This window comes from Anarrhichthys ocellatus, unplaced genomic scaffold (genome assembly GCF_004355925.1).
Source record: "Anarrhichthys ocellatus isolate YVR2014 unplaced genomic scaffold, GSC_Weel_1.0 scaffold7, whole genome shotgun sequence".
NCBI classification, from domain to species: Eukaryota; Metazoa; Chordata; class Actinopteri; order Perciformes; family Anarhichadidae; genus Anarrhichthys; species Anarrhichthys ocellatus.
This window is the reverse complement of record NW_022280037.1, coordinates 5,689,542-5,712,982: the sequence shown is the minus strand read 5'-3', so window position 1 is coordinate 5,712,982 and position 23,441 is coordinate 5,689,542. Positions and strand designations below refer to the sequence as shown.

Here is a 23,441-nt window from a genome sequence, read left to right as displayed (position 1 = left end):
TTAAATTATTGATGTGTGAAGTAACTATAGTTGCCACGTAAATATAGTGGCAGCATTAAATGGAAAATAAAGCACAAGTAACTTAAAAAGTACAATTCGTGAGTAAATGTACTCAGTTACTATCCACCACTGTCCAAAAAGGATCATTGTTGTGCTGTGATAGTCAATTTGTATATCAATAATCTGAATTTATTGCAAGATTATCGTCGTAATTTTTCTTTACAGCTCAAAAACATACATAAATTGTGTCTTCATATTGACATTTAATATATTTTTTCTAATTTTACCAGAATGAACAATGCACTATTTATGTTTGTTGTATCAGAGCCCTGTAGAACATTGTTAAATCCAATTGATTTTCAAATGCTCTATATCTGTGATTGATTTTGACAGTACTTTTAACACAGCCCCGACCCTCCCAAATCCCAAATAAGTTTATTTGTATTTCTGTTATTGGATATCTATAATAGTTCGTTTTTAAAAGATCAAACAGGGAGTTAAACTGTATTTCTTAGTTTGTCACTTCAGTGGTTTTTAGAACATCTCACCAAAGGACTGCAGTTGAGAATGAACCAGCTGGCTAACGCTGGCACATTTACAGAAATGTTGATTCATGTGTGATGTTCTTACAAATGAAGAAATTAGATAAAACTGACATCTAAGTGACCCAAAACATTAATAATGTGACTGAGTGGGATTACATACTGGACATTTATTTGACTGTGGATGACAAAATAAGTATGTATTCATGCATAGCCCATATATCATATAGACCATAAACTATGTCCTTGTTTGGTGTATAAAAAAATAAAAAAAACATATCATATCATAATATCATAATTGTGGCAAATAGAAGGGTATTTAACATTAGGGTAATGTTGAATACCCTTAGGTAGGGTATTTCAACATATTGGGTTTTAATCAGGTCAAAAGACAAGCAAAAAGGCATTCAAAGAGAAATGGTCGATATTGCAATTATTATTGTTATTGATAATAATATTATAATTGGGACACTGAGCTATGTAACACATGAGATGAAGGTTGGTTTTCATGTGTTGCCTGCAGCAGCTGTTTTGCTCTTGTATAAATACGTGTGGATGATGCTCAGGGTTGCACTTTCGACAGCGCTCAAACACCTCAGACCACGTGACCACCAAGCGCACAAAAAGGAGCCTTAACACCGCCCGCTTCCACAAACACTCTCTACCAGCTGCCTGCCCGACTTCACTGTATTTGACATTGTCAGCAAACGATAATTCCCCCGGCAAATCAGAAAAACAACAACAATTGTAATTTCTCACCCTGGCTTCCAGTTATTTGAGGAGTTGCTGCAACTGTTGGTGAAGAGAGTGAAGACAACAGACTGGTTTACTCCCAGTTTAATTAAAAAAAAAACTCGTCATGGATCGTGGAAAGATGTTTGTTCTTACAAAATCAAGGTACGTTTTTTTTGCGCTAATTTATTATTTCTATTTTAATTTCTTTGTCAGTGGTTATTTTTTTAATTTGTATTATTGCCCAATATATTCGCCAAGCTTTGATCCAAACTGGTTTTAGACACAACATTAGATATTTTTCTTTAAACGCATTTCATTCTCAACGGGTCATGTCCTGTGCAATTGTTGGCAAACACTGTTTCTGCTCTTTGTCTTGTTCATGCAAACTTAACTGTTGCTAATTGACATCATCATTACTGGCATCAAAATGTAAATGGACCATTGGACAGATATGTGTAATCTTTATCTTGTTTCTCCATTGATGCCTAATTAATCCAATGATTATTCTTAATGACCTGCTTTAATTAATAAGAAAGCCTGTCTGTCCTACATACTTAATGCAATGATTTCCCCTGAGGCTGCACAGGTTTGTCATCAACTGTTCAGTTTCCCACTATTGTCTGGGATGCATCTGTTCTGGAGTCAGCTGGCTGATAGGAATATTCCCCCAGTATCTCCCAGCAACTAATATATTTTCTACTTTAATAACCATTGACGTTACTTCATGTATTCAAATATTTTAATATAGATCTATAATTTTAATGTTATAAGATGTATTAAGTAATTTAATAGATAAAGTATCATATTCCTCATAGAAAAAAAATCTAATTTTTTCTTCATAGACGTCCTTTTGCATGGATCTAATGCTGTTACACCGCACTCCTCTCCACTGAGCATCTCTACAGCCACAAAGCAGCCATGAAGCTGTTTGCAGGCACCACGATGAGTACATTAACAACAGGTGTCCAGTATCTCGGCTCCAACGACGCCAGCTATGACGACACCTCCATTGACTCGAGTCTAATCAAGAACCGAATCCACTTTGAGAAGCCTCACTCTGCCTCGATTAGTAACTCTTACGGCCCTGTAAATAAGGAGGTTATTTACAGCAGCCTCGCTCCCATTTTCCCCACCAACGTATCAGACTTTCTGTTGAGCAATGTCTCATCTGTGGGGAGTGGAGGGGCGACACAGTGTGGGGAGGACTTTGTGGACAACATGGAGTGTTTTATGATTCTGACTCCCAGTCAGCAGCTTGCAGTCGCCATCTTGGCGCTCACCCTGGGAACATTTACAGTGCTGGAGAACCTCATGGTGCTGTGTGTGATCCTACACTCCCAGACGCTTCGATCTCGGCCTTCCTACCACTTCATAGGCAGCCTGGCTGTGGCTGATCTGATAGGCAGCATCATTTTTGTCTACAGCTTCCTGGATTTCCATGTCCTCCACAGGAAGGACAGCACCAATATTTTCCTGTTCAAGCTGGCCGGGGTCATCGCCTCCTTCACCGCCTCTGTAGGCAGTCTGTTTCTCACTGCGATCGACCGCTACATCTCCATCCACAGGCCAATGGCGTACAAACGCATCGTCACGAAGACTAAAGCAGTCATTGCCTTCAGTGTGATGTGGGCCATCTCTATCGTCTTCTCTCTGCTGCCGCTGCTGGGGTGGAACTGCAAGCGTCTCAACTCTGTCTGCTCTGACATTTTTCCTCTGATCGACCAGAAGTACTTGATGGTCTGGATCGGGATGACGAGCATCTTGGTCCTTTTCATTATCTACGCCTACATGTTCATCCTCTGGAAATCCCACCACCATGCTGTCCGCATGCTGAGCCGCAGCTCCCAAAGAAGTGTGATTGTCTACACTGCAGAGGGGAATAAAGTGCAGACGGTGAGGCCCGAGCAGGCCCGGATGGACCTCCGCCTGGCTAAAACCCTGGTTCTGATCCTGGTGGCCCTTATAATCTGTTGGGGCCCACTTCTAGCCATCATGGTTTATGACCTCTTTGGGAAGGTGAATGACTTCATCAAGACTGTGTTTGCCTTTTGCAGCATGCTCACCCTGCTCAACTCCACCGTGAACCCTGTGATCTATGCCATGAGGAGCAAGGACCTGCGCAGGGCCTTCCTCAACATCTGCCATGTGTGCTGGGGAGCGACGCAACCTCTGGACAGCAGCGCCGAGAGTGACTGGAACAGCAGGAGTGTGAGAGGCACAGCAGGCGGGGCGGGGAAAGATGGAGCCGGCTGTGGAAAGCCTCGAAAAAAAGTAGCCCAGGTTACCGTTTCTGGAATGAGTGAGACTTCTACTGCAGAGCCGGTCTAAAAGAGAAGCTGCCTTGCTCTGATACGACTGTGAAGTTATTGTCGAATAGTCCCAATCCTCATAGTGCACTGCTCTGTAACTGTGAAATGTGACAAAAAAAATGACTTAGATGCAGAACTGAATAACAAGTTTCTGTTGCTTTCAAGCTAAAATCTGTAATTATTATTATTGTTATTACAACTGTATGGTAGAGTGCAATGAGACTCTAAAAGCTGTGCATTATCTCTTTACTCTGTTATTGAAACATGATTTGTTACGTTGCACAAGTCTGATGATGATGATGCCAATTGGATCAAATGTTTTTCAGTCAACAAAATAGTGGTATTCACAAGAACCAGTTTGTTTCTGCATCAGCCGTTACAAACCCAACACTCTGCTCTGTCGCCTTTGCTGTAGTTTGAATATGCATTAAGTTAGAGATTTCAGCTTTAAGGTAGAGAAATGTGGCGTTCCATTTTGGTCTTTGTTTTTTCACATGACATCATAGTGGCATTAATGCAAGGTGAAACTGTGTCTACCTTCATGCAACATGTCAGTTTTGAATGACAGCACACTGCTTGTAAGTGAAGTTAGCATCCCATTAGTGATTTGAAATCAGCTATTGATGAAGACCATAATATTGTGAAATTTGGCAATTTATTGTAATTTTACTTTATTTATTGCATATTTGTTAAACTATTACTTTGCAAAGCAAAATGGTGAGTCAAACTTTGAAATATGAACAGCTTTTTGATCAAATCAAAACTTTATTCTGTCGTGATTTGAGAATGTAACATACTTGCTTATAACACATGTGCTTATGAAACAGTTACAGCAGTTTGTGAGGAGCTACACTTTGGTATTTCCGTGAAGCATCCATTGTGCCATTGTGTCTCATAACATGTGTATAAACAGGGACATGAGTTCAATAAATATATGAAATTTGTCTATTTTTATCATAATTTTGTCAACATATCAGGTGCCCTTTTTTCAATAAAACAATGAATTATCAGCAAAAGATCACATCCGCATCTGCGGCAAATATTATGAGAGTATGTGACTGTGTTTATAGCTGTAGGCCAGACCTTTTTGGCTTGTTTGATTTGATTAGATTCAACTTTATTGATTCTATTAGATTAAACTTAATTGCACAGAGTACAAGCACTGAGACAGCGATGTGTGTTTTAGCATCAACCAGAAGTGCAAAAAGCAGTGAAGTGCAGAGTAATGTACAAATCTATAGTGGTCATATATATATATAATAAGCAGCAGGCTAAGGGGTGGATATGAATACGCTAAAATGAATTCAGTAATAAGGAATAAGTACAGGTTATGGCAATTATTTGTGACCCCGCATAAGCAATCGATATTGTTTCTTCCTGTCACAGGCTATGGTCACAATGTGGACGGGAATAATGTTTTATTATAAAACACTGCCCTCCTATGGAGACAAAAGAGACACCAGCCATCCATTGTCTTTATTATTTCCCATGTACTGATCATACTGATGGTGTTACAGCGTAACGAGGCTAAAATATAACAAAATTAAAATAAACATGTGCACTGTGGACGATGTAGGGAGCTGGCATCAAGGAGGTTGTAATGAGGACGACGTTAACCTTTCATTTCTTATTATTTACTGTTTAAACTACATGACCCAGAATGCCGTTTGGCACATTTCGCACGTGACGTCACAAGCCAGAGAAGCCGACAGCCCACAGCCCCATATCAAAAACAAGCAGCTAAGTTGCGTTGGCTAGCTCCCCTCTATAACGGCAGACAGTTGGCCCGCAGCCGGCGAATCGTCACCTCAACTTTTGGGAAGCAACTTTTAGAACAACACGAGTTTTTGATCGCAGTTTGACGGACTAACTTTCCACCCTAAAGGTAAGAAGCAGTTTTATTCAAATGTACACCGGAGCGCACTGTTCTACCAACGGCAGCCAAAGCTAACGTTAGCTTTGTTTTCTTTTTGATTATTTGCTAGCAAAGCGCAGCTAGCGTTAGCTTGCTAGCAAATATTTAAAAAGCCTCAGCTGCGCAGTATGGTTAGCATGTATTGCTCAGCGAAGGAATCTGGTTTTAGCAGAACAATTCACACTATAATTAACAAGGCGTGTTAAAGAATAGCCTTGGTTAGCAACTTAATAGATGTTATCGCTACATTAATGCTCTGTTTCGTTGTTTTGCACCCCCCCCTCCTCTTTTTCAAACCCTGCAGTCATGGCGTGTGGAGCCACCCTGAAGAGGACCATGGATTTCGATCCTCTGATGAGTCCCACGTCCCCTAAAAGACGAAGATGTATCCCCGTGTCCCACTCCTCCTCATCCCCTAGGAAGTACCTTAGCATGGACCCCTCGCCATTTGGGGAATCGTCGTCAAGGCTCAGTGCAGGTAATGTTACCAATGTTGGGTACCAGGGGCTGGAGAGGCATTGGCAACACGTTGAACCACACTAGCAGAAAACACTGACCAGTAAACGGATAAGCTTACCTCTCTCTTTTTTTTTATTTTTTTTTTATACTTTCTTTTGACCCATTAGAACAAATCCTCAACAGTATCAAGCAGGAGTACAAACGCATTCAAAAGAGGAAGCATCTAGATCCAGGCTACCAACAGCCAGAGTGCTGCTATTCTCCAGAGTCCCCATCCCAGTCGTCTACTATGAATGTTTCCAGCATGCCAGGTCGGTAGAGTAACACACAGCCTACAGGAGAGACACACGTGACATGTACTCAGGGCAACTAGCAATACCATACACACCATGATAATTCGTTTTTTTTTGTTTGATTTGCACAGGAACGTCCTCTGGAGGTGTTTCTCCTACCAGAAAAGAACAGCCATTATTCACCCTCAGACAAGTTGGAATGATCTGTGAACGCCTGCTGAAAGAAAAGGAAGAGAAGGTGCGGGAGGAGTATGAGGAGACCATGACTTCAAAACTGGCAGGTTGGTGCACATTGAGCAAGTTGTTATGGTGGTCAATTTTCTTTTAATTGATAAATGCACTTATCTTTCCATCACTATTATAGTTCTTTTATTTTGATTGTAAAAAAGGATGAGCATAGTAAATTCATAATTAAATCTATAAAATATCAAATTCTAATTGCCTACGGTACAAGAGACCTAAGTCATGTCTTGAAGTTATTACATTACTGTGTATAAAGTAAACAAATGTTTTGTTTTTTTCACTTCACAAAGCCAGCATTGATTCCTGACCACTGTCAATATTTTTTGACAAGTGTGTGATCTGTACCATAGTTAAGACTTGACCTAGAAGACTAATTCCAATAATGTACATAAGTCTTCCCACTTTGTTGCACAATAGTAATTCTTCTATCCGGTCATGTGCGTTTCAGAACAATATGACACCTTTGTGAAGTTCACACATGATCAGTTGATGCGACGATTCGGCGAGCAACCTGCAAGCTGTGAGTTATTTCATTTCCACATTCCCGCCTCACTGGCAATACTTTGTGAGAAAGTCTTGGATCCCTCTTTGAGCTCCGCCTTCTGAAGTTTAAAGTCTGGTTTTTGTATTTCGTTTCATCTCCCTCTTCACCAGATGTTTCCTGAGTGTGGCCCAGAAATCTTTTGCAAGACGTCCTTCTCTTGCTGCAACCTATCATGTGATATCTCAAGAAAGAAAAAAAAGCCCATCATTGTAAGAGATTCAGTTTAGCTAGTTTAAATGAAACTTTTCTTACTGTGCCATATTTCTGTCTTTGGGCAAAGGTTTATATGAAGCTGTTGTCAGTTGTTACCACTCTGTTAGCAACTAGGTGCTTCCTTATGTAAATGAATGGACCCTATCTCTACCAGTGGCCTATGTTCCTCCTGCTGTACGTGTACCTACAGTTATCTCACTTTTGTAATGATTCCCAGCATTCCAGGCTTTGTCACTTGTTTTCTGTTTGTTACATGTAAATATGATAAAGCAGTGCAAGAGTTTTACTTAAGGTTTGCTGGTCAATCTGAGAGGAAGGGGAAGAAACAGCAGAACAGAGCGAATGTGTTTGCAGTTTGTCCTCTGTTTATTGCTTTTTAAATTGAGCATAAAGTGGGCTAATTCAATTTTTATTTTATTTTTGTTCTCCCTACCAGTGTTTTATTTATTTTGACTTGTTTTGCTGGTATTACTTTGAAGCCAATGTACTTATTGGAAAAAAATAAAACATCTTAAGAGTTGAAAATTGTTTTGATGCATGTTAAGACATTTCTATGGTACCGGTGTGTTTTTTCGTTAACTGATCTTGTCTTTTGTAAGAAAATTGGATCAAATTAAGTCCATTACACCACCAGTTGTCTGTCAATTAACTTCTATGCATCCGTATCTGAGCTGTGCCTTCAGTATAGGAACGTTTGCTCAGCCTTTCTATGATAAGCATCTAGAGACTCTTATCACTGTAGGTACTACTGTAAACATCTTGTGTAAACAGCACACTATATGATCTCTGTACTATATCAGACGTTTCCCTTAATACACAGCGATGAGCAACAATAAACGTGGGACCATGATTATCAGACGCTACTCGCATATATTTTATTAGAGGGAACAATACAGTACAAAATATAAATCAAAGTTTAATTTCCTATAGGAGCTTGAATGAAGGGAGACTGATGTGGTGTGTTGGTCAGCAGCCACCCCAGCTGAGTCGAGCCACGTGGTCCGTCTTCTGTTTGGTGGACTTTATGAAGCCCAGAAATTCGAGCTCAGACACGGCTCGGATGAAACGGGCGCTAGAGAACATGCTAAGGAACACAAGCTCTTAGCTGTGGATTATACATTTTGTCAGTTAAAATGGTGGGGAAAAATTGGAGATGAAGTTACGGAAGGATACTGTTTGACATCATCCACTTTCCCAAAATCGTCAGAATCTGGTTCATTACCCTCAGCAGCAGAAACCACAGTGGCATAGGCCTGAAAACAAACAGGTTCTCTTTCATGTCAGTATCTGGTCAATGTGAAACATTGATCCTTCAGTTCAATAATAGCTCCTCAAGAGAATGAAAAACAAACTTTAAACCAAAGTTCGGAGGGCAGAAGGTGTCGAGACTAAATGGAACGCTGTATAAACATCCTCTTGCTTTTTCCTTAAAGATGTTAGTTGGTGTAGTTGAATTACCTCATCAGACAAATATATATTTTGTAGACAAACTAACCTCCAGCCAGTCGTAGAGGTTTATCAGCCTGCCGCACTCCAGGTGGAGTTTGTACACGATGCAGATATCAGGAGCAGCATTAGAGATGACCCCATCCTCGGTCTTTAGGTGCTCATTCTGGAAGAAGAAGAAGACACTCCGATGAGTACTTCCATTGCTCATGTTAAGAGAGCTGAAACACTGGATAAGACGGAGAGGCCCGTGTACCTGGAGGTAATAGATGGGACTGTTGAGTGCAGCCTGAATGGAGATGCGAGGTGTTGCGTTCAGGTGGCGTCTCACAGTGGCAGAAGAAGTGTAGTAGCAGACTTCATTCAGTGTCTGAGACTCTGGGGGAGACAGGTGGCTCCTATGTGGGAGGGAGGGAGGATGCATTTCTATCATAGTTATGCAATTCAAATATTTTACGAAAATTGTTACACTTTCAGCAGAGCAAGAAGGTAATATGTCTGACTTCACTAAGCCGTCGATAAATTCCAGAGCTTCATTTCGCAGAACCTCGAACGGACTCAGTTTCTTGGATCTCCGAGACTCGTTCATCTCCAGCAGCGTCTAGAACACGACAGAATCAACAGTCAGTTTAGGAATCAAAGACATCAGCGAGGAGGAAAATCTGTTCACAGGAATGCTGTGAAGATAACATTCATCTTAAAACCATAAAAACCTTCTGCAGCTGGAACAGATCGGTTTTCTTTTGAAGATTTTTCACTGGAGAGGTGATACTGTCTTCCACACTGGGGGGAGGTTCAGCAGCTCCTGCTATTAAGAACACGGAAAGATCATTTCAAGGAGTGTTGCATGTTCATTAACTGAAGTAATAACTATGAGAGAACAGAAGCTATCCCAGGGTGAGCACAAGATGAGGGAGTGGAAGAATCTCTGCTTCATTTTGACTACTTACTGTCTAACTGCTTAAATCTGGCGAGCATGTCTCCCAGCTGGACAAGAGCGCTCTTCATCTTCTTTGACTTGGCAGACTGCAGAGTCTCCTCACACCTCTGCAGCAAAGCAATCAGCTGATCTTTAGCCAGCATCCTGGAGGGAAAACAAATGTGTGGCACGGTGGCAATACAGTTCTGTATTACTATATATTAATGGCTATTTGGCCACCAGGAGGAGCAACAATGATCCAAATAACCTTGAATATGTTGTCATCTGGTAGTAAAATATGAAAATGTAATTGTCTATGGAGCTGTACTGTATATGACTACAAATGAGACATGGTTATGATAACACATCACAACTGGAGCACTTAAAACAGTGGGCACGGATCAAAGTGCCTACAGCCTACAACGAGGAACGATTTCCGTCCATTCGTTGGTCCGACTGGTTAAATATCCAGACTTACTTCAGAAGCTTCATGGCTGACTGGTAGTCCTCATTCTCCCATATGTTCTTCTCCAGACATATTAAATGCAGCTCTCTGATCTGGAACACACAGACAATGCTGTGATACATCAAGGCATTTTGGGAAAAACAACAACCTGACACCTTTACTTCATTTTCAAACCTTTGCACTGTACACTTCTAAAGCAGTCATTTCTTGCCTGTTTTCCGAGGGGATACCGAGGTAATGACGAGGTCAGAGTGTGGAGACATCTCAGAGTGGGATAATAGTTCTTGTGATATTTGCGAAGGTCTTTTATCAGCTTCTGACACACCTCCTTAAAAAAAAAAAAACAGAAAAAAATGGAAGCGTTTGTGTCCAGGTATGCGCACTCATCACTGGCTAATGTGTCAGGTACCGAGATAAAACAAAGAATGCACCTTTAAATGAGGGTCATCCGTCAACAGATGCACTTGTTCCTGAGCTTCCTGCTTCTCTGCATACCTGGAGTAACACAGGTTAGACTTGATTTAAAGGCTTCGTTTTACAGTTGAAAAGGTAAACCGTACGACAAGCTACCGACCCACATGAAAAACCTGAAGTTACCTGTGTTTTCACTGCTTGCAGCCAAACTAAATGGTATATTTACACAGTTTAATGTTTTCTCTGACAAGTCCACTTGGAGTTAATGCACATGTGAAAACCAATTGTGTGCGTGTGTGTGTGTGTACCTCTTGAACGACTGCAGCTGCCTGACCCTCTCCAAGTCTTGGTGACCAAGCTGCATCACATTGAGCAGAGCCGCCTTCTTCTTACAGCACAGCACACTGAGAGGCTGAGAGTGGAAGTGCTCCAGCAGGGCCAGCTGCAGCGAGACAGAGCACGAAGTTTGTTTAGCACATGTGCGCATCTGAATTAGGTCTACAGACAAAGAGGATGCACCGATCAGACACACACACACACACACACACAGACACACAGACACACACACACACACACACACACACACACACACGATGACATATTTTAAAAAGGCAACTCTGTACCTGAATGCCCTTGATGAAGTTTCTCACGGAGAAATCGTGGTAGAGGAAGATGCTGATCAGCACCTGCATCACTTTACCGTTGAGCTTAAATGGGAACTGAGGCGTCAGGATCAACTGGAAACAGACAAGACAAAAAAAAAATCAAAGAATTTGATTGAAAAATGAGCAACTTAGCCACTGTGATTACATTTTATGGTGCAGTGGATCATAATAAATACATTTACTTTTTTCCTTCTCTTTGACAAATAGCCACTACAATACAATTCTCCAGTTATTCTGGCAGATTAGACCTCTGTTCAGGTTGAAGGTGGGCCAGATCTTATGATTCTTATTGGTAGAGGGAGCTTTGTAACATAATAACCAGGCGGACCGGTTACGGTGTGAGACTCGGGAAGACGTCTACACTATACAGTCCTGAGCAGAGGTCTAATCTGCTAGATTAACTCAAAACACCTGTGTCAGTGTTCAGAGGCTTTAAAGGCTACAATGTTCTTAATTTGCTGCTTAACACGATAGAAATCCTTGTTTCAGTATTATGATTAGAAGTTATTCAATACTCAGTATTTTACAGTGCAGATCCTGCACGAGTACCTCAAATATGACAGGTTTTAACAGCAAATGCAGGATAAGCACCTTAATAGTACGATATTGGATGGAAGATTGGCATATTTATTGATTGTAATGATTTAATGAAATATATAACAAGCTCATAACATGATGTAACTTTCCACCACGTTTCCTGAATGCATGTATTCTGTACTGTATGCGAGAGTGAAACACTACCTTGTCTATGACTGTGGCCAGGTGCTGTGTACAGGAGAGGGACTGGAAGAGCTCGATACACAGCAGGGAGGTCACCGAGTGGGGCAGCATGTGCTGGATGGTGCTGGGCGATGTGGCGATACCGAAGATGAACATCAGCGGAAGACGTTCGATGTACCGGCTGTGGAATGAAGCACATGTTCATGGAAAGAATGTTTCAACATTTTAAAGTTACAAAACAAAAATCAAAACCAGATCAAATTAAGACATAATATTCCTAACAAGGTTAGTTTCTCAGTGGGTCACTTTGTTTAACTCTAGTTTAGGTGTATGGGGAGGTGGCTACAAAAGCAGACTTATTTTGGAGTTTCTAGTTACCTGCAGATGAGTATAAAGTCCTGAAGAACTTTTGGGTTGAAAGCCTCCAAATCTTTGAAAATAATCACAACGGGCGGCTGCTGCGGATCATCTCTGACAGCAGAACTACGCTTCTTTCCAGGAGTGCCCGCGTTGCATTTCTGAAAGACAAATAATTTTTTATGCACCTAAAATTGCAAATGCCAACTAACGTACTTTAGTTCTGCTTTATGGTCCCCACCTTTGTATTTGTATTGTACCAAGCACAGAGTGTACTGAGGGAGCAGTGCACGCTGGTGTTGAGCTGAGCACTAGTCTGCTCGGCCTCCTCCTCTTCCTCATCATCCACAACACTGTCCATTAACCTCTCCAGGACCCTCTTCATCAAGTGCTTCAACGCTGAAATGATAAACGTAAACAAACATAAGGACTTGAAAGCAGAAACTGTAATGATGGACGAATATTTAAAGATACATTTCGAGTGCCTGACCTCCACACTCTTTGGCCTGCACAGATGCCACATGAGGAGTGACGGACTGCTGCAGCAGGTCAGACAGACTCTGGAAGGTCATGTCATGGTCCGGGACATTCACACCTATGGAGGATATCAAAAAGGACAAAGGGCAGACAAAATTCAAGTATTCTAAATTGGCCGTTTGGATAATCAATAAGCAAATCACAGAGGCAACTGCCTCTTAAAACATACCGAGCACGAGAGCCGCCGTGGGGATCTCACTGGCCCTCATCTGTGAGGCCCAGTCACTGTGCCGGCGAGTGGAAGAGCACTTCCTCGTGAAGTCCAGCAAGCTGTCCAAGATGTTCCTGTTGAGTTCGTCCTGTAGAGCCTCACGCACAGCAGAACATATATTGGGTTAAAAGTCTTCTCTACCAAATCCATCAATTGTTTGCGAGACCCTGTTGAGGGCTAACACTGTAAGGCTATTGTTTTACATCACAGTTGAGCCATATGTCATAGCAGGGTGAACACAGGTGGAATTGATTAAACGGTCATTCTGGTCCACCTAAACGCAACAGGGCCATAATTAATGTGAAGAATGACACCTGTGTTTACCCTGCAATGACATGTCAAAGATGGCTGCTGTGAAACAGTGCCTACGAGGGAGGTGTGTCCTGTTTTAGCCAACACATGTAGTTGTTTTTGTGACACCGCCATATTTGAGATGAAAGATATTTTCTGAATGGGTTCACCTCACACTATTATCTTTTACGTTGGATGAGCAACAGGGTTGAATATCTGTTCTTACCTCTGTGTCCGTTTTAATTTTGTCCCACAGATCATGACAGAGTCTGAATCGTATTTCACTGTTCTCAGCATCTTCACAGCCACGCATGAAATGATCCTCTGTGAAGCAAAAAGGCAAAAAACGTGAGTGCAACATCTCAAGTTAGGGAGCTTTTAGTTGAAACATTAACAGAACTCACCCAGACTGAGCGTGGTCTTCTTCTTCTTCTTGGCACTTGGCTTAAAAACAAAGCAGCCCTGAAAATATCAACGGACATAAGTTACAAACAGTGACGGTTAACTATGAACTCAAACACAGACACTAGACTTTGACATGGCCATGTTGTGTCAGGTTTAAGAAGCTTAACGTTACATGCAACGTTATAATATTACGTTACCTTAGACACAGATGAAGTAGACATCTTAGCATTGGCTACGTGTAACGGCTCTTGTATTTTTAGGATAGCGCTGCAGTCCGGATAAAAGTGAAATATGTATTTTATGGAATTCTGCTTGTGATGTAACAAATTTAACAAACTAGCTGCTACTTCCCGCCAATGTGACGTTTACGGAAAGTGTTGTGTTCAGCTGATAAACGGTCACGTGCGTGTGGTCGTAGCTGAGCTTGCACAAGTTTTAAGTTATCAGTCATGTTTTTAAAGCTGACATTTAAATGACTAATGCAACCTTAACGATTTTAGCATGATTTTGGTTTACCTATGTTATTCCTCGCCTTAGTTTTAACTGCGGTGGAGTTTTTTTAAACACTGCTGGTCTTGAACACCCCCGACCCTTCAGAATCCCTGATTTCCCTGTTGAGGTCTTTCTGCCTGCAGGTCGGCAAATCCAAATCTGTCCTGTTGCAGTGTTTAATATTCATTTTTAGAGATGACGAGCATGTACAAATGATGCTCCCTAACACTACTAATAACGTAATTATATATAGAATAGTAGTAGTATAAGTAATAGTATTTCATTTTTAACATTTCTATCAGGATGCAAAGTATTTTGCATGTTTTTAGTTATCATTAAAACAGGGACCTGGCCAGGGCTTTTTTTTAATATTAACTGTCTTCAGTTAGCATTATGCATATTGTATACTGTTGGGTGTCTATACCTCTATACTTACACCATGTCAGACATCTTTTTATCTTTATGTAAACAAAAATTCTATGTTTTTACTTTGATTTGAAGTGTTTTGAATAGAAAATGCTCTGGTGAAAGAATTTATTTGTATACATTTCTGGTGGTTCCTTTGTAAATGACAAAAATAAAAAACGAAATGGTACAAAAAGGCATTTATTTTTATGCAAATTAAGTCCAGTAAATGTGTAATTTGTGTTAGGAAATTCAGCAGACAAGAAGATTATATTTAAATGATCTTGCTCTAACGTTTTGTCTGAAATTCAACAATGATCAAGCTTATTATGACATGCTGGGTATTATTTTTCTACTTTCCATATACGAAAAACTGTGCATTAAATCCAGGAAGAATATGTATATAAACTGCAACACAAAAACGTCTGCAGGCAATATTTTACAAAAAGAAACAGTAACATTTTATTGAACACTTTGTGGAAGACATGTAAATATTACAGATAGGTCTACTAGTGTTGAAAAAGGATGAAATAAATACAAACATAACTTGAAATCCCATAGGGATATATAAAAACAGTTTTTCTTTAAAAGTCTCCATTTAGCAAAAGGAAAAAAAAAAACCATCTTCAGTACTAAGCATAAATACAAACATGTTTCTAAAATCTATGCCCTATAGATTACCTGGTTATTATAACTAACATACATACTTAAAATCATCCAAGACATTTTTTCATTAAGTACAAAATAGGCCATTTCATAATTAACTGCGACCATTACTGTTACCAGTTGGAAATCTGATGCATTAACAAACCATTCTGCAGCATAACTTCTCAAATCCTGAGTGAGATCGAGTTGAAGACGAAGTATCGCTATGATCCGCTATAAAGCCACTTTTTTATTATGACTATGGGCTTCATGTCTTGAAGCTGCTTTAGCAAAAGATCAGCACCGTCTGAAAATGTTTTATCGACGACAATCTTGACATTGCTCACTGATTTGAGATTAAGGGGATTTCGGAAGTCTACTAGATTCTCACAGCCTGTTATTTTACCTTTCATTGCAGATTTCTGTCTGTGAGTTTGTTGTCTTTTGGACGGCAGTTCAGCACTAGATTTGTCATTTAATTTGCGTTTGGAAGAGTGGGTTGACTCTGAGGTTTCCAAGAACTTAAGGAAAGAGTCCTCAAGTCCTAAAGGCTTGAAAGACCCCGGCATAACCCCGTCGTCGCGTTGTTCTTGGGCTGTAGGGGTCCCAGGATTTGAGTTCTCTCTTGAACTGTTAACAGTCGAACGAGTCCTAAGGGTCTGCATCCTCTCCAGACACGCAGGTGTAGGATGAGCAGGCTTTCTGGGACGGCCTCTTTTAGTTCCTCCTTCTGTCCCGGTGGAAGCTTGCGATTCTGCACTGTCGTCGTTGGACAGCTTGCTGTCGTCATGGCCTATTCGATCCTCCAGCTCATCGGATTTCTGGTCACTGGCTTTTTCGCCGTCATCTGCCTCCGTCTCCTCGGAAGATGAGCTCGACGCGCCCTCAGATTTGCTTGAATCTTTGAATCTGGAGCGCGAGTACTTTTTGCAGAAAATGAACTGGCTCCTGTGGTCTTCAATGTATCTCTCTGTGAGACCGTGAGTCGTGTAATGCTTAAATATACTTCTCTCAGCCCGCTCCACTGTATCGCAGCCTATTATCATGCATGGGTACTGCAGTGCAGACTTCTTGGTGCACATGGCTGATGCCTCTTCATGTGACTTTAGTGTCGGCTTTCCAAAACTAGTCCAGTGTTCAATGGACTTCCCATCTTTCTTTTTAGTGTTTTTCTTCTTCCCTTTGAACTTATTGTCAACATTTTCTTTCCCATTAGCTCCCGGGAAGAGCCCCATTGATTTAGTCCGCCTTCCGTCAGTTGTTTTGGGATCATAAACATACTCGTGCTTCTTTATTAGGTGACGCAGGAGGTTTGATTTCGTAGTGTAAACGCGATCGCATTCCTCAAACTGGCACTTGAAAGTTTGATCGACTAAGCCGCTCTCGGAGATGGCGATTTCCTTGTGGTAATTCTTAATGTGCTCGATGTACTTTTCCACGGAGTTGAAGGGGAGAGCGCACTCCGGCCGGTCACAGTTGAACGTCCCTATGGACATGCTGGCCATCATGGCGGTGGCTTTGTCCCGACTGAACTTGTGGAGTAAGAGGTAATGCTGCACTAGCCTTGTGATTCCCATGAACACCCGTGAACAGTTTTTCACTTGACACCTGACTTCATCTTCGTTGTCGATGCTCTGATGGCTCTCCTGTCCATTTTCAACACTCGAGTTCTCGGTGTCGGGTTCGGGTTTGCTCGTGGGCAGGGATGACTGATGCATGGCCCTGTAATGCAGAATCAAATTTTGCTGGATGGTGAATGCGGCAGTGCATCCTTCATGAACACAGCGATATGGTCTATATGGACTGTAGGCGTTGTCTGTTTCACACATTTTGAGGCTCAGCCTTTTCTGAGCTTTCTCTTTCCTCTGGGATTCATCCTTCGTTGGTGTGTTTTTGGAGCTGCTGGGTTTCTCTGGGGAGGATGAAGCAGATGCAGTCGAAGGGCTAGACATCGGCTCCTTGACTTTGCTAAACGACGCATCTGATCGCCCGGGCTGCTTCTTTGTTTTGCCAACCGGACTGACTTTCTCTTGTGCGCCGAAATTCTGCTTCACATCTGGACTCTTGTTTACAACAGCCACTTTCGGTTGCTCTGGGGCTCCTTCGTGAACCGATGGTTCCACCTCACAGAACGACCTCTCAGTCATGTAGTGTTGAGGTGGTGGTAGTTGTGCGACAATTGATACCTCAGGCATGAAGCCGTCTTTCACCGCATCTCCAGGTGAAGTGACTTGAGGAAATTGTGGATTGCTCTCATTGTCTGTTTGAGGTGCAATTGCAATGTCGAGCGGTTCTTGTTTGATGGCAGGTAATACCACTGCCGACTGTGCTGTGTGACTGGTGTTGGCATCAGTGGTCACACGGCTAATAAACACGTCATCTTTGTTCAGTCTGAACGCGCGCCTGTTTCGAGCACTGATCTTTAGCTTCTGGATGTCGGCCTTTGACAATCGGTGGACTTTTTCATAGTGAATTCTCAAACCTGTCGTTCTCGTGAATGTCTTGGGGCAAATCTGACAAGGATAGGGAGAGAGTTTGGACGGGGATTTTTTCAGATCTTCTATCATTTCATGAGAGTAATCGTGCATTTTAGTCAAGTGTTTGAATAACGCCTCCTTCGTCATGAATGAGTACTCGCACTCATCCTGGTCACATTTAAAAGGTTTGGGGATCTTTTCAAGGGGCTTGTCATCACTTTTACTCAGTATCTTACTCTTTTCAGTGCCCTGGGCTGTATCACGATGACTGGCATTTTGCTCCAACAACAGAGCACTCCGCATCTTCACCTGTGCAGCCTCGATCAAATCCAACTTTTGAAAGGCATGTGAAATTTCCATCAAGTGATCCTCTTGGTGATGTCCAGCGAGGGCTGGATTAGCCAACTCTCCGGCCTTCTGTTGCTGGTTTTCAGGGGAAACGCATATGGAGTTTGAATAGTCCATTATATTTGTATTTTGCGGCTCCTGTTTCAACACCATGGGTGAAGTCAAAGTGGTCAGGCTAGAAGATTCCTGTGAGAAATCCCCATTTGACATGTTGAATATTGCTCCGTTATTATCAGGGACACTGGGGTCATTGAGAAAATCAAGAAAAGATGATGGCAGATCAGCAGTTAGGTCGATTTCATCTACAGGGCGGCACTGTGAGCGTTTAGATAAGTGACCTCCGAGAGACTTGGTGCTCGTGAACTCTCTGAAGCATCTCCTGCAGATGACTTTGCCATCCTTGATGATGGCCGGCCATTTGGTTCTCTTGCTCAACCTGCCGCGTTTTCCTTTCTGAATGTCGGGATCACCGGCCTTCTCGTCTGCGGGGGTGGCCTCGCAGTCGGCACTGGGACTGTCCTCTTCGTAAGGGAAATCTGTGTGAATGACACTGTTTGGACTGAGCATGCCGTCCGCAGAGTTGTCCATCGGTTCATAACAAGGAGTGGACACATTCTCTGTTTTGATTATTTCATGTGGAGCTTTTAACGCAACTTGGGCCTCTGGGCTCTGACATTTTATGGGAACATCGACTGACGAGTCTTGAGTAAGACAAGAGTTTTCACTCTGGGCATATGGAGTGTGGTAACCTCCATCAGGGAGGCTATCAAATGTTGAGAGACTGTTTCCATTATCTAACTGGCTAGTCACACTGCCACTGCTTTTCCCCACATCTACGCGGTCTCCACTGCCCTCTGGATGCATTAGTCCATACTGATGCCCTCCGTTATGTATTTGCCCTCCATTGTCAAGCATCAGAGAACTGGACACGTACTGAGACATCAAACTTGAAACTGAAGGCGCGTGTGATGCAGAGGGCCCATGTGTAGCTGCAATTGAATGATCTCTATCAGGTGGGAGGGATGCTGGGGTTTGATACCCGTCTGCCTGCCATTGAGGATAGCTCCGAGCGGGGTACTCATTCACGTTGAAGGCATCTGGATAGCAGTTGTTCATCAGAGGTGAAGACCATGACTGTGACATGTCTGACTGCATCATATCGGAAGGATTATTTGTGTTTCCCCACGATGGGTACACTGTGGGGTTCACCATTGGAGTGATAGGCACAGGCTCCATTGATCCAGGATAACACTGGGCAGGTGAGGTTGAAGATCCCATCGAGTAATCCATTTGCTGCATCCCAGGTTTGTTGCATAGTTTTCCCGGCTGATTTGACGGCCTGTTACCCTGGTTCTGAGACGGACTTGGTGAAGCGGTCCCACTCGGTGCCTTTTTTGCTGTAATTTTGGCCACTTTGCTATATTTCTTTGCCAATTTCCAATCTTCAAATATTTCCGGGTGTTGCTTCTTCACATGCCGAGACAGACTTTTGTTTGTACTGTATGCCCTTGTGCAGTCATTATACGGGCAGCAATGCAGGTTCTCGTCATTGCCGGCAGTAACAGCTGGCGAGCTGGAAGGATATCCTTGCAGTGAACAAGGAATTTCGGTCTTGATTTGACTTGGAGAAATTATTTGTGGAATCGCTTTTGTGAGTTCATTGCCCTGTACATTCTTAAGGCCCTCGCCCTGTCGACTCGCCAAAGGGTTTGTTGCACTCGGTACAGGATTTACTGGAGGGACCTCACCTTGCCCAGCAACCTTATGGTGTGCAGGAAGAGCCTCCGGTGTGGGTTTCGCATCAGAAGGTGCTGGAGTGGGGTTTGTTAGGGGAGTGTAGCATTTCTCTGGTTCTGTGATTTCACCATCTGCCGCAGAATTCAGCATGCTTTCAATCGAGTGTTTCACTCTCACAGGAAGAGGTTCTTTAGCAAACTCAGCTAATCCGCCTGGTGATGAGTCTGATTTTGATGCCTCCACCATGTATTCACTTGAATTAATCCTTTCAATGCAGACATCAGCAGCACAGGTGTTTTCATTGCTCTGGGTGCCCTCGGGTGGTGGTTCTACTTTCAAAGTATCAGGAGGGTTTTGGTTTGGGATGGGCAAACTGTTGACTGCATTGTTTGTACGATGAATCTCTTGGTGGGACAAGAACTGAGACTGTGAGTAGAATATTTTGCCACAGTTTTCTGTTTGGCAGGTGTACGTAAGGTAATGCTGAGCCTCGTGATCATACAACAGGTAGGCCTCACTGAAAATATGGCCACAGTTGGGGAACATGCACTGGGCCTTAAATTCAGGATGTGTTTTTCGATGCATTAGAAGCTCAGAATTGGAGTTAAAGTTGGCCTTGCAATCCAACTGTATGCAGATGTACGGCTTGCTGCCACAGTGCATCTGCAAATGATCATTAAGATGTCTGACGTTTACAAATTGCCTTCTGCAATACTGGCACACCACTTTCTGTTTTTGTATCTCTAAAAACCTCATGGCCTCTTCGTCGTCCTTGTGAGATCTGACGTGAGCCATGAGGTTGCGGAAAAACTTGAAAGCCTTGGAACAGTTTTTGACAGGACAGAAACAGTCCTGACTTATGTGTGTGTCCGATGTAGTTTGTTCTATCTTAACAGGAGAAGCCAATTGGTCGCCAATATGAGATTCAATTTTAACAGGACTGATGCTCACCTTGGCAGCAACTTTTGACATTTTTGATGGACTTTTAGGGGACTGAGGTGGTTTGGTTACCTTTCTAGCAGCTTTCATCGCGGCTAGTCTCTCTTTGCAAGATTGCTTTACATGTGATGCTACATGTGGCTCTAAAATCTCCCTAGTTTCAAAACTGTCAGCACAAATTGGACAAAGATACACTCCGTCTTTGAAGTGCTTCTGCGCATGGCGAACAATTCTGTGACCCAAGAACTCCTTGTCACACAAAACACAATACTGCATGTAGGCTCGCCAATTTCTGAACCGGGCCGACACAAAACCCTGCTCCCGAAGTTTTTTAGCTTCTCTGTTTTTCTCTCTTTCATCCGTGATTTCATTGAGTTCATTTGTAGTGGTTAGCAGAAAATCTTCCAAGTCTCTGTATTCAGGGAGTTTGCCAAGTGTACTTTCCACCTCCTGTTCATCTGTGTCGTTGAGCGTGTCAATAGATGACACAATAGCTGCCTCCTCTCCCATCAGTGCCAAACAGTTGCGTTTCAGTGTTTTCCAGTCCCAGAACTCTGGATCAAAAGGCCACTGTGTCTTGAAGGCCAGCAGTAACTCGCAACGTAATGAATTGGGCACTGGTAGACTCTCGTCCTCCTCAGGCTTTTGGTCGGGTTCGTTGTACAGTGACTCCACGGCATAATATGAGTCAACGGTAGGCTGGAGGAGGAACTCTGTCAACTGGCATGCACGCTTAACCTCTAGATCAGTTGGCAAGAGGCAGGAAATGGTCTTGCACATGGTGGACTTGCTATCTTTATGGTCACTGGATGTCATTTTCAGAGCTTGGATGCACATTTCCACACACACTGGAAGCCCCACCTCTCCAACCTACGGAAATAAAAAAGAAACATAAATGCCAAGGGGTTTTATTTTCAGGCCCATTTAACAGATCTAGTTTCACGTTGGTGTGAATGGTTATGTGTAACGGTTCCGCTATCGGCTACAAATGTGTAGATATTTCTCTTACCTCGTTTTGGATTACTTTAATTAGGAACAGAATATGACAGAGGCTTCTAGAGAGAAGAGCCATCGCTTTGCTGTGTCCAAGAAATGCATCGGATGACGACTCCAAACGCATAAGTAGCTTACTCCAGAACAGTGTGAGTTCCCTGCAAAACATCACAAACACAACTGTTAGAAACAACTAACAATTATTTTCATTACTGATGAATCTTTTGATAATTTCTCTAATTACTCTATCTGAAATTGAAAAATATGTAAATTGAGATTACAGATGACCACAAATCTAAAGGTGTACTGCATAGTTTTAACTTCAACTGCTGTAGTATTAAAGAGTGCGAGTCATTCATTCACAGGTGGCCTATCTTTCCTCAAGTACTAAGCACAGAGCCTGCCTCTGCAATGTGCTCAACAGTGAGGGTAGCTTTGTGCATATGATGGAGAGAGATTAGGTTGGATTCAAGTCAAATGCATTATGCATTTTCTCCATGACCACTGCATTCCTGAGAGTAATTGTGTAAGTGCTCCAGGACTATTTGAAACAAACAGGATCACTCACCAGGCACAATAAACATCTCCTTGAAGTAGCTGTCGCTTGAGAAAGGCCGAACATAAGCAGAGAGCTCCTTTCTCGTCTCCCTCTGACTCCAAGTTGCAGATCATTTCGAGAGCATCTTTACAGTCTATTGATGCAATCTGTTAGGAATAAAGAGAGAAAAGAAAATCAAAGAAACAGTACATTTAATGTACATGACCATCTGTCACATCTGGCAACACTGTTGGGATAGTTTGTGATGATGAATCAAACAAATGTTGAGTGTTTGCTTGTTTGATTCAAGTTCAAATAAGTCCGTCTTCGGTCCAATTGTTGGTTTGTTTAAATGATCATGTTACACAAAAAACATGTAAGACTTAAAAATAGCCTAAAGTTTCTGTTTGCAGATTGATAAAATAAGATATAACACCACTGATCACTTGTTCAAACGGCCAACGTAATGACTTTGTGTGTACAAGTAACTGTGTTACTGTGAGTCATCTCTTACCTCGTCCATTAGCTGCTCCTGACTTTTGGTCATGCAGATGCAAAGCAAGTAGGTTTGCTTGAAGTTTCCCTTTCCTTCATATCCCGGATACTCTGAGCACATTTTTGCGAGTACAGCAGCTTTATCAACACTGTCCACTTTGATTAGATGCTTTATTCTCATATTCAGAAGCGTGGCACCTTCCAACTCAAGATACTCATGAACTATGAAAGAAAAAGTAGAAAAAGACGGAGGCAAAGGGTAAGAAGCTGCACACAAGTATAATACACACATTGAACAATTACAATTTCGTGCAACTACAGCTGTACACATCAGTGCGGTGCATCCTCAAAGCCAATAAGAACTGACCTTGCTCAGTTTGAGGGATTTGATTGGACATGATGCTGCTTAGTGTGTCGTTGGACCAGACGCCGTCCTGTTGCGCTAGAATTGAGAGGAGGCAAAGCTGTGTGCTCCCACTTTCTTGCAAGAGGCTGTGTGCCAACTGCAACAGAAGATAAATAAAGATGTAGTAACCTCATTACTAAAACCTCAGTGAGTCATACTTACCGTTAGACTGTCTACATTCTAAAATAACTGTTCAGACAACGTTACTGTACCGAACGTGTCACCATGCAACAGTTTACATTTCTTGAAAAGCAGCAGTGAACAAAACATTTCATGAAATGT

The 23,441-nt window shown here is 42.3% G+C and overlaps 4 protein-coding genes across 4 annotated transcripts; 2 read left to right on the top strand and 2 right to left on the bottom strand.

Moving 5' to 3' along the window:
• The first annotated feature begins 1,206 nt into the window (after nucleotides 1-1,206).
• LOC116383696 (cannabinoid receptor type 1B-like) lies at nucleotides 1,207-4,530 on the top strand. Its single transcript, XM_031847735.1, has 2 exons — nucleotides 1,207-1,439; nucleotides 2,120-4,530. Exon 2 carries the CDS (start codon nucleotides 2,196-2,198, stop codon nucleotides 3,603-3,605), a length of 1,410 nt encoding a protein of 469 aa, XP_031703595.1. The 5' UTR covers nucleotides 1,207-1,439; nucleotides 2,120-2,195; the 3' UTR covers nucleotides 3,606-4,530.
• Nucleotides 4,531-5,299: 769 nt separating this feature from the next.
• Nucleotides 5,300-7,801, top strand: LOC116383540 (akirin-2-like). The gene is made up of 6 exons (XM_031847462.1): nucleotides 5,300-5,471; nucleotides 5,806-5,979; nucleotides 6,128-6,271; nucleotides 6,385-6,534; nucleotides 6,945-7,016; nucleotides 7,151-7,801. The coding sequence occupies exons 2-6, from the start codon at nucleotides 5,808-5,810 to the stop codon at nucleotides 7,159-7,161; spliced, it is 549 nt and encodes a 182-aa protein (XP_031703322.1). The 5' UTR covers nucleotides 5,300-5,471; nucleotides 5,806-5,807; the 3' UTR covers nucleotides 7,162-7,801.
• A 302-nt stretch (nucleotides 7,802-8,103) lies between these two features.
• Nucleotides 8,104-14,213, bottom strand: orc3 (origin recognition complex, subunit 3). The gene is made up of 20 exons (XM_031847461.1): nucleotides 13,882-14,213; nucleotides 13,684-13,741; nucleotides 13,506-13,603; nucleotides 12,947-13,085; nucleotides 12,731-12,835; nucleotides 12,482-12,639; nucleotides 12,262-12,401; nucleotides 11,905-12,064; nucleotides 11,122-11,235; nucleotides 10,807-10,940; nucleotides 10,516-10,579; nucleotides 10,296-10,412; nucleotides 10,097-10,176; nucleotides 9,650-9,783; nucleotides 9,413-9,507; nucleotides 9,203-9,300; nucleotides 8,956-9,097; nucleotides 8,749-8,865; nucleotides 8,427-8,506; nucleotides 8,104-8,325 (listed from the first exon to the last, which is right to left on the bottom strand). Exons 1-20 carry the CDS (start codon nucleotides 13,903-13,905, stop codon nucleotides 8,220-8,222), a joined length of 2,163 nt encoding a protein of 720 aa, XP_031703321.1. The 5' UTR covers nucleotides 13,906-14,213; the 3' UTR covers nucleotides 8,104-8,219.
• Nucleotides 14,214-14,763: 550 nt separating this feature from the next.
• Nucleotides 14,764-23,429, bottom strand: znf292a (zinc finger protein 292a). The gene is made up of 5 exons (XM_031847460.1): nucleotides 23,121-23,429; nucleotides 22,773-22,975; nucleotides 22,289-22,425; nucleotides 21,737-21,878; nucleotides 14,764-21,597 (listed from the first exon to the last, which is right to left on the bottom strand). The coding sequence occupies exons 1-5, from the start codon at nucleotides 23,149-23,151 to the stop codon at nucleotides 15,451-15,453; spliced, it is 6,660 nt and encodes a 2,219-aa protein (XP_031703320.1). The 5' UTR covers nucleotides 23,152-23,429; the 3' UTR covers nucleotides 14,764-15,450.
• Between the last annotated feature and the right edge of the window lie 12 nt (nucleotides 23,430-23,441).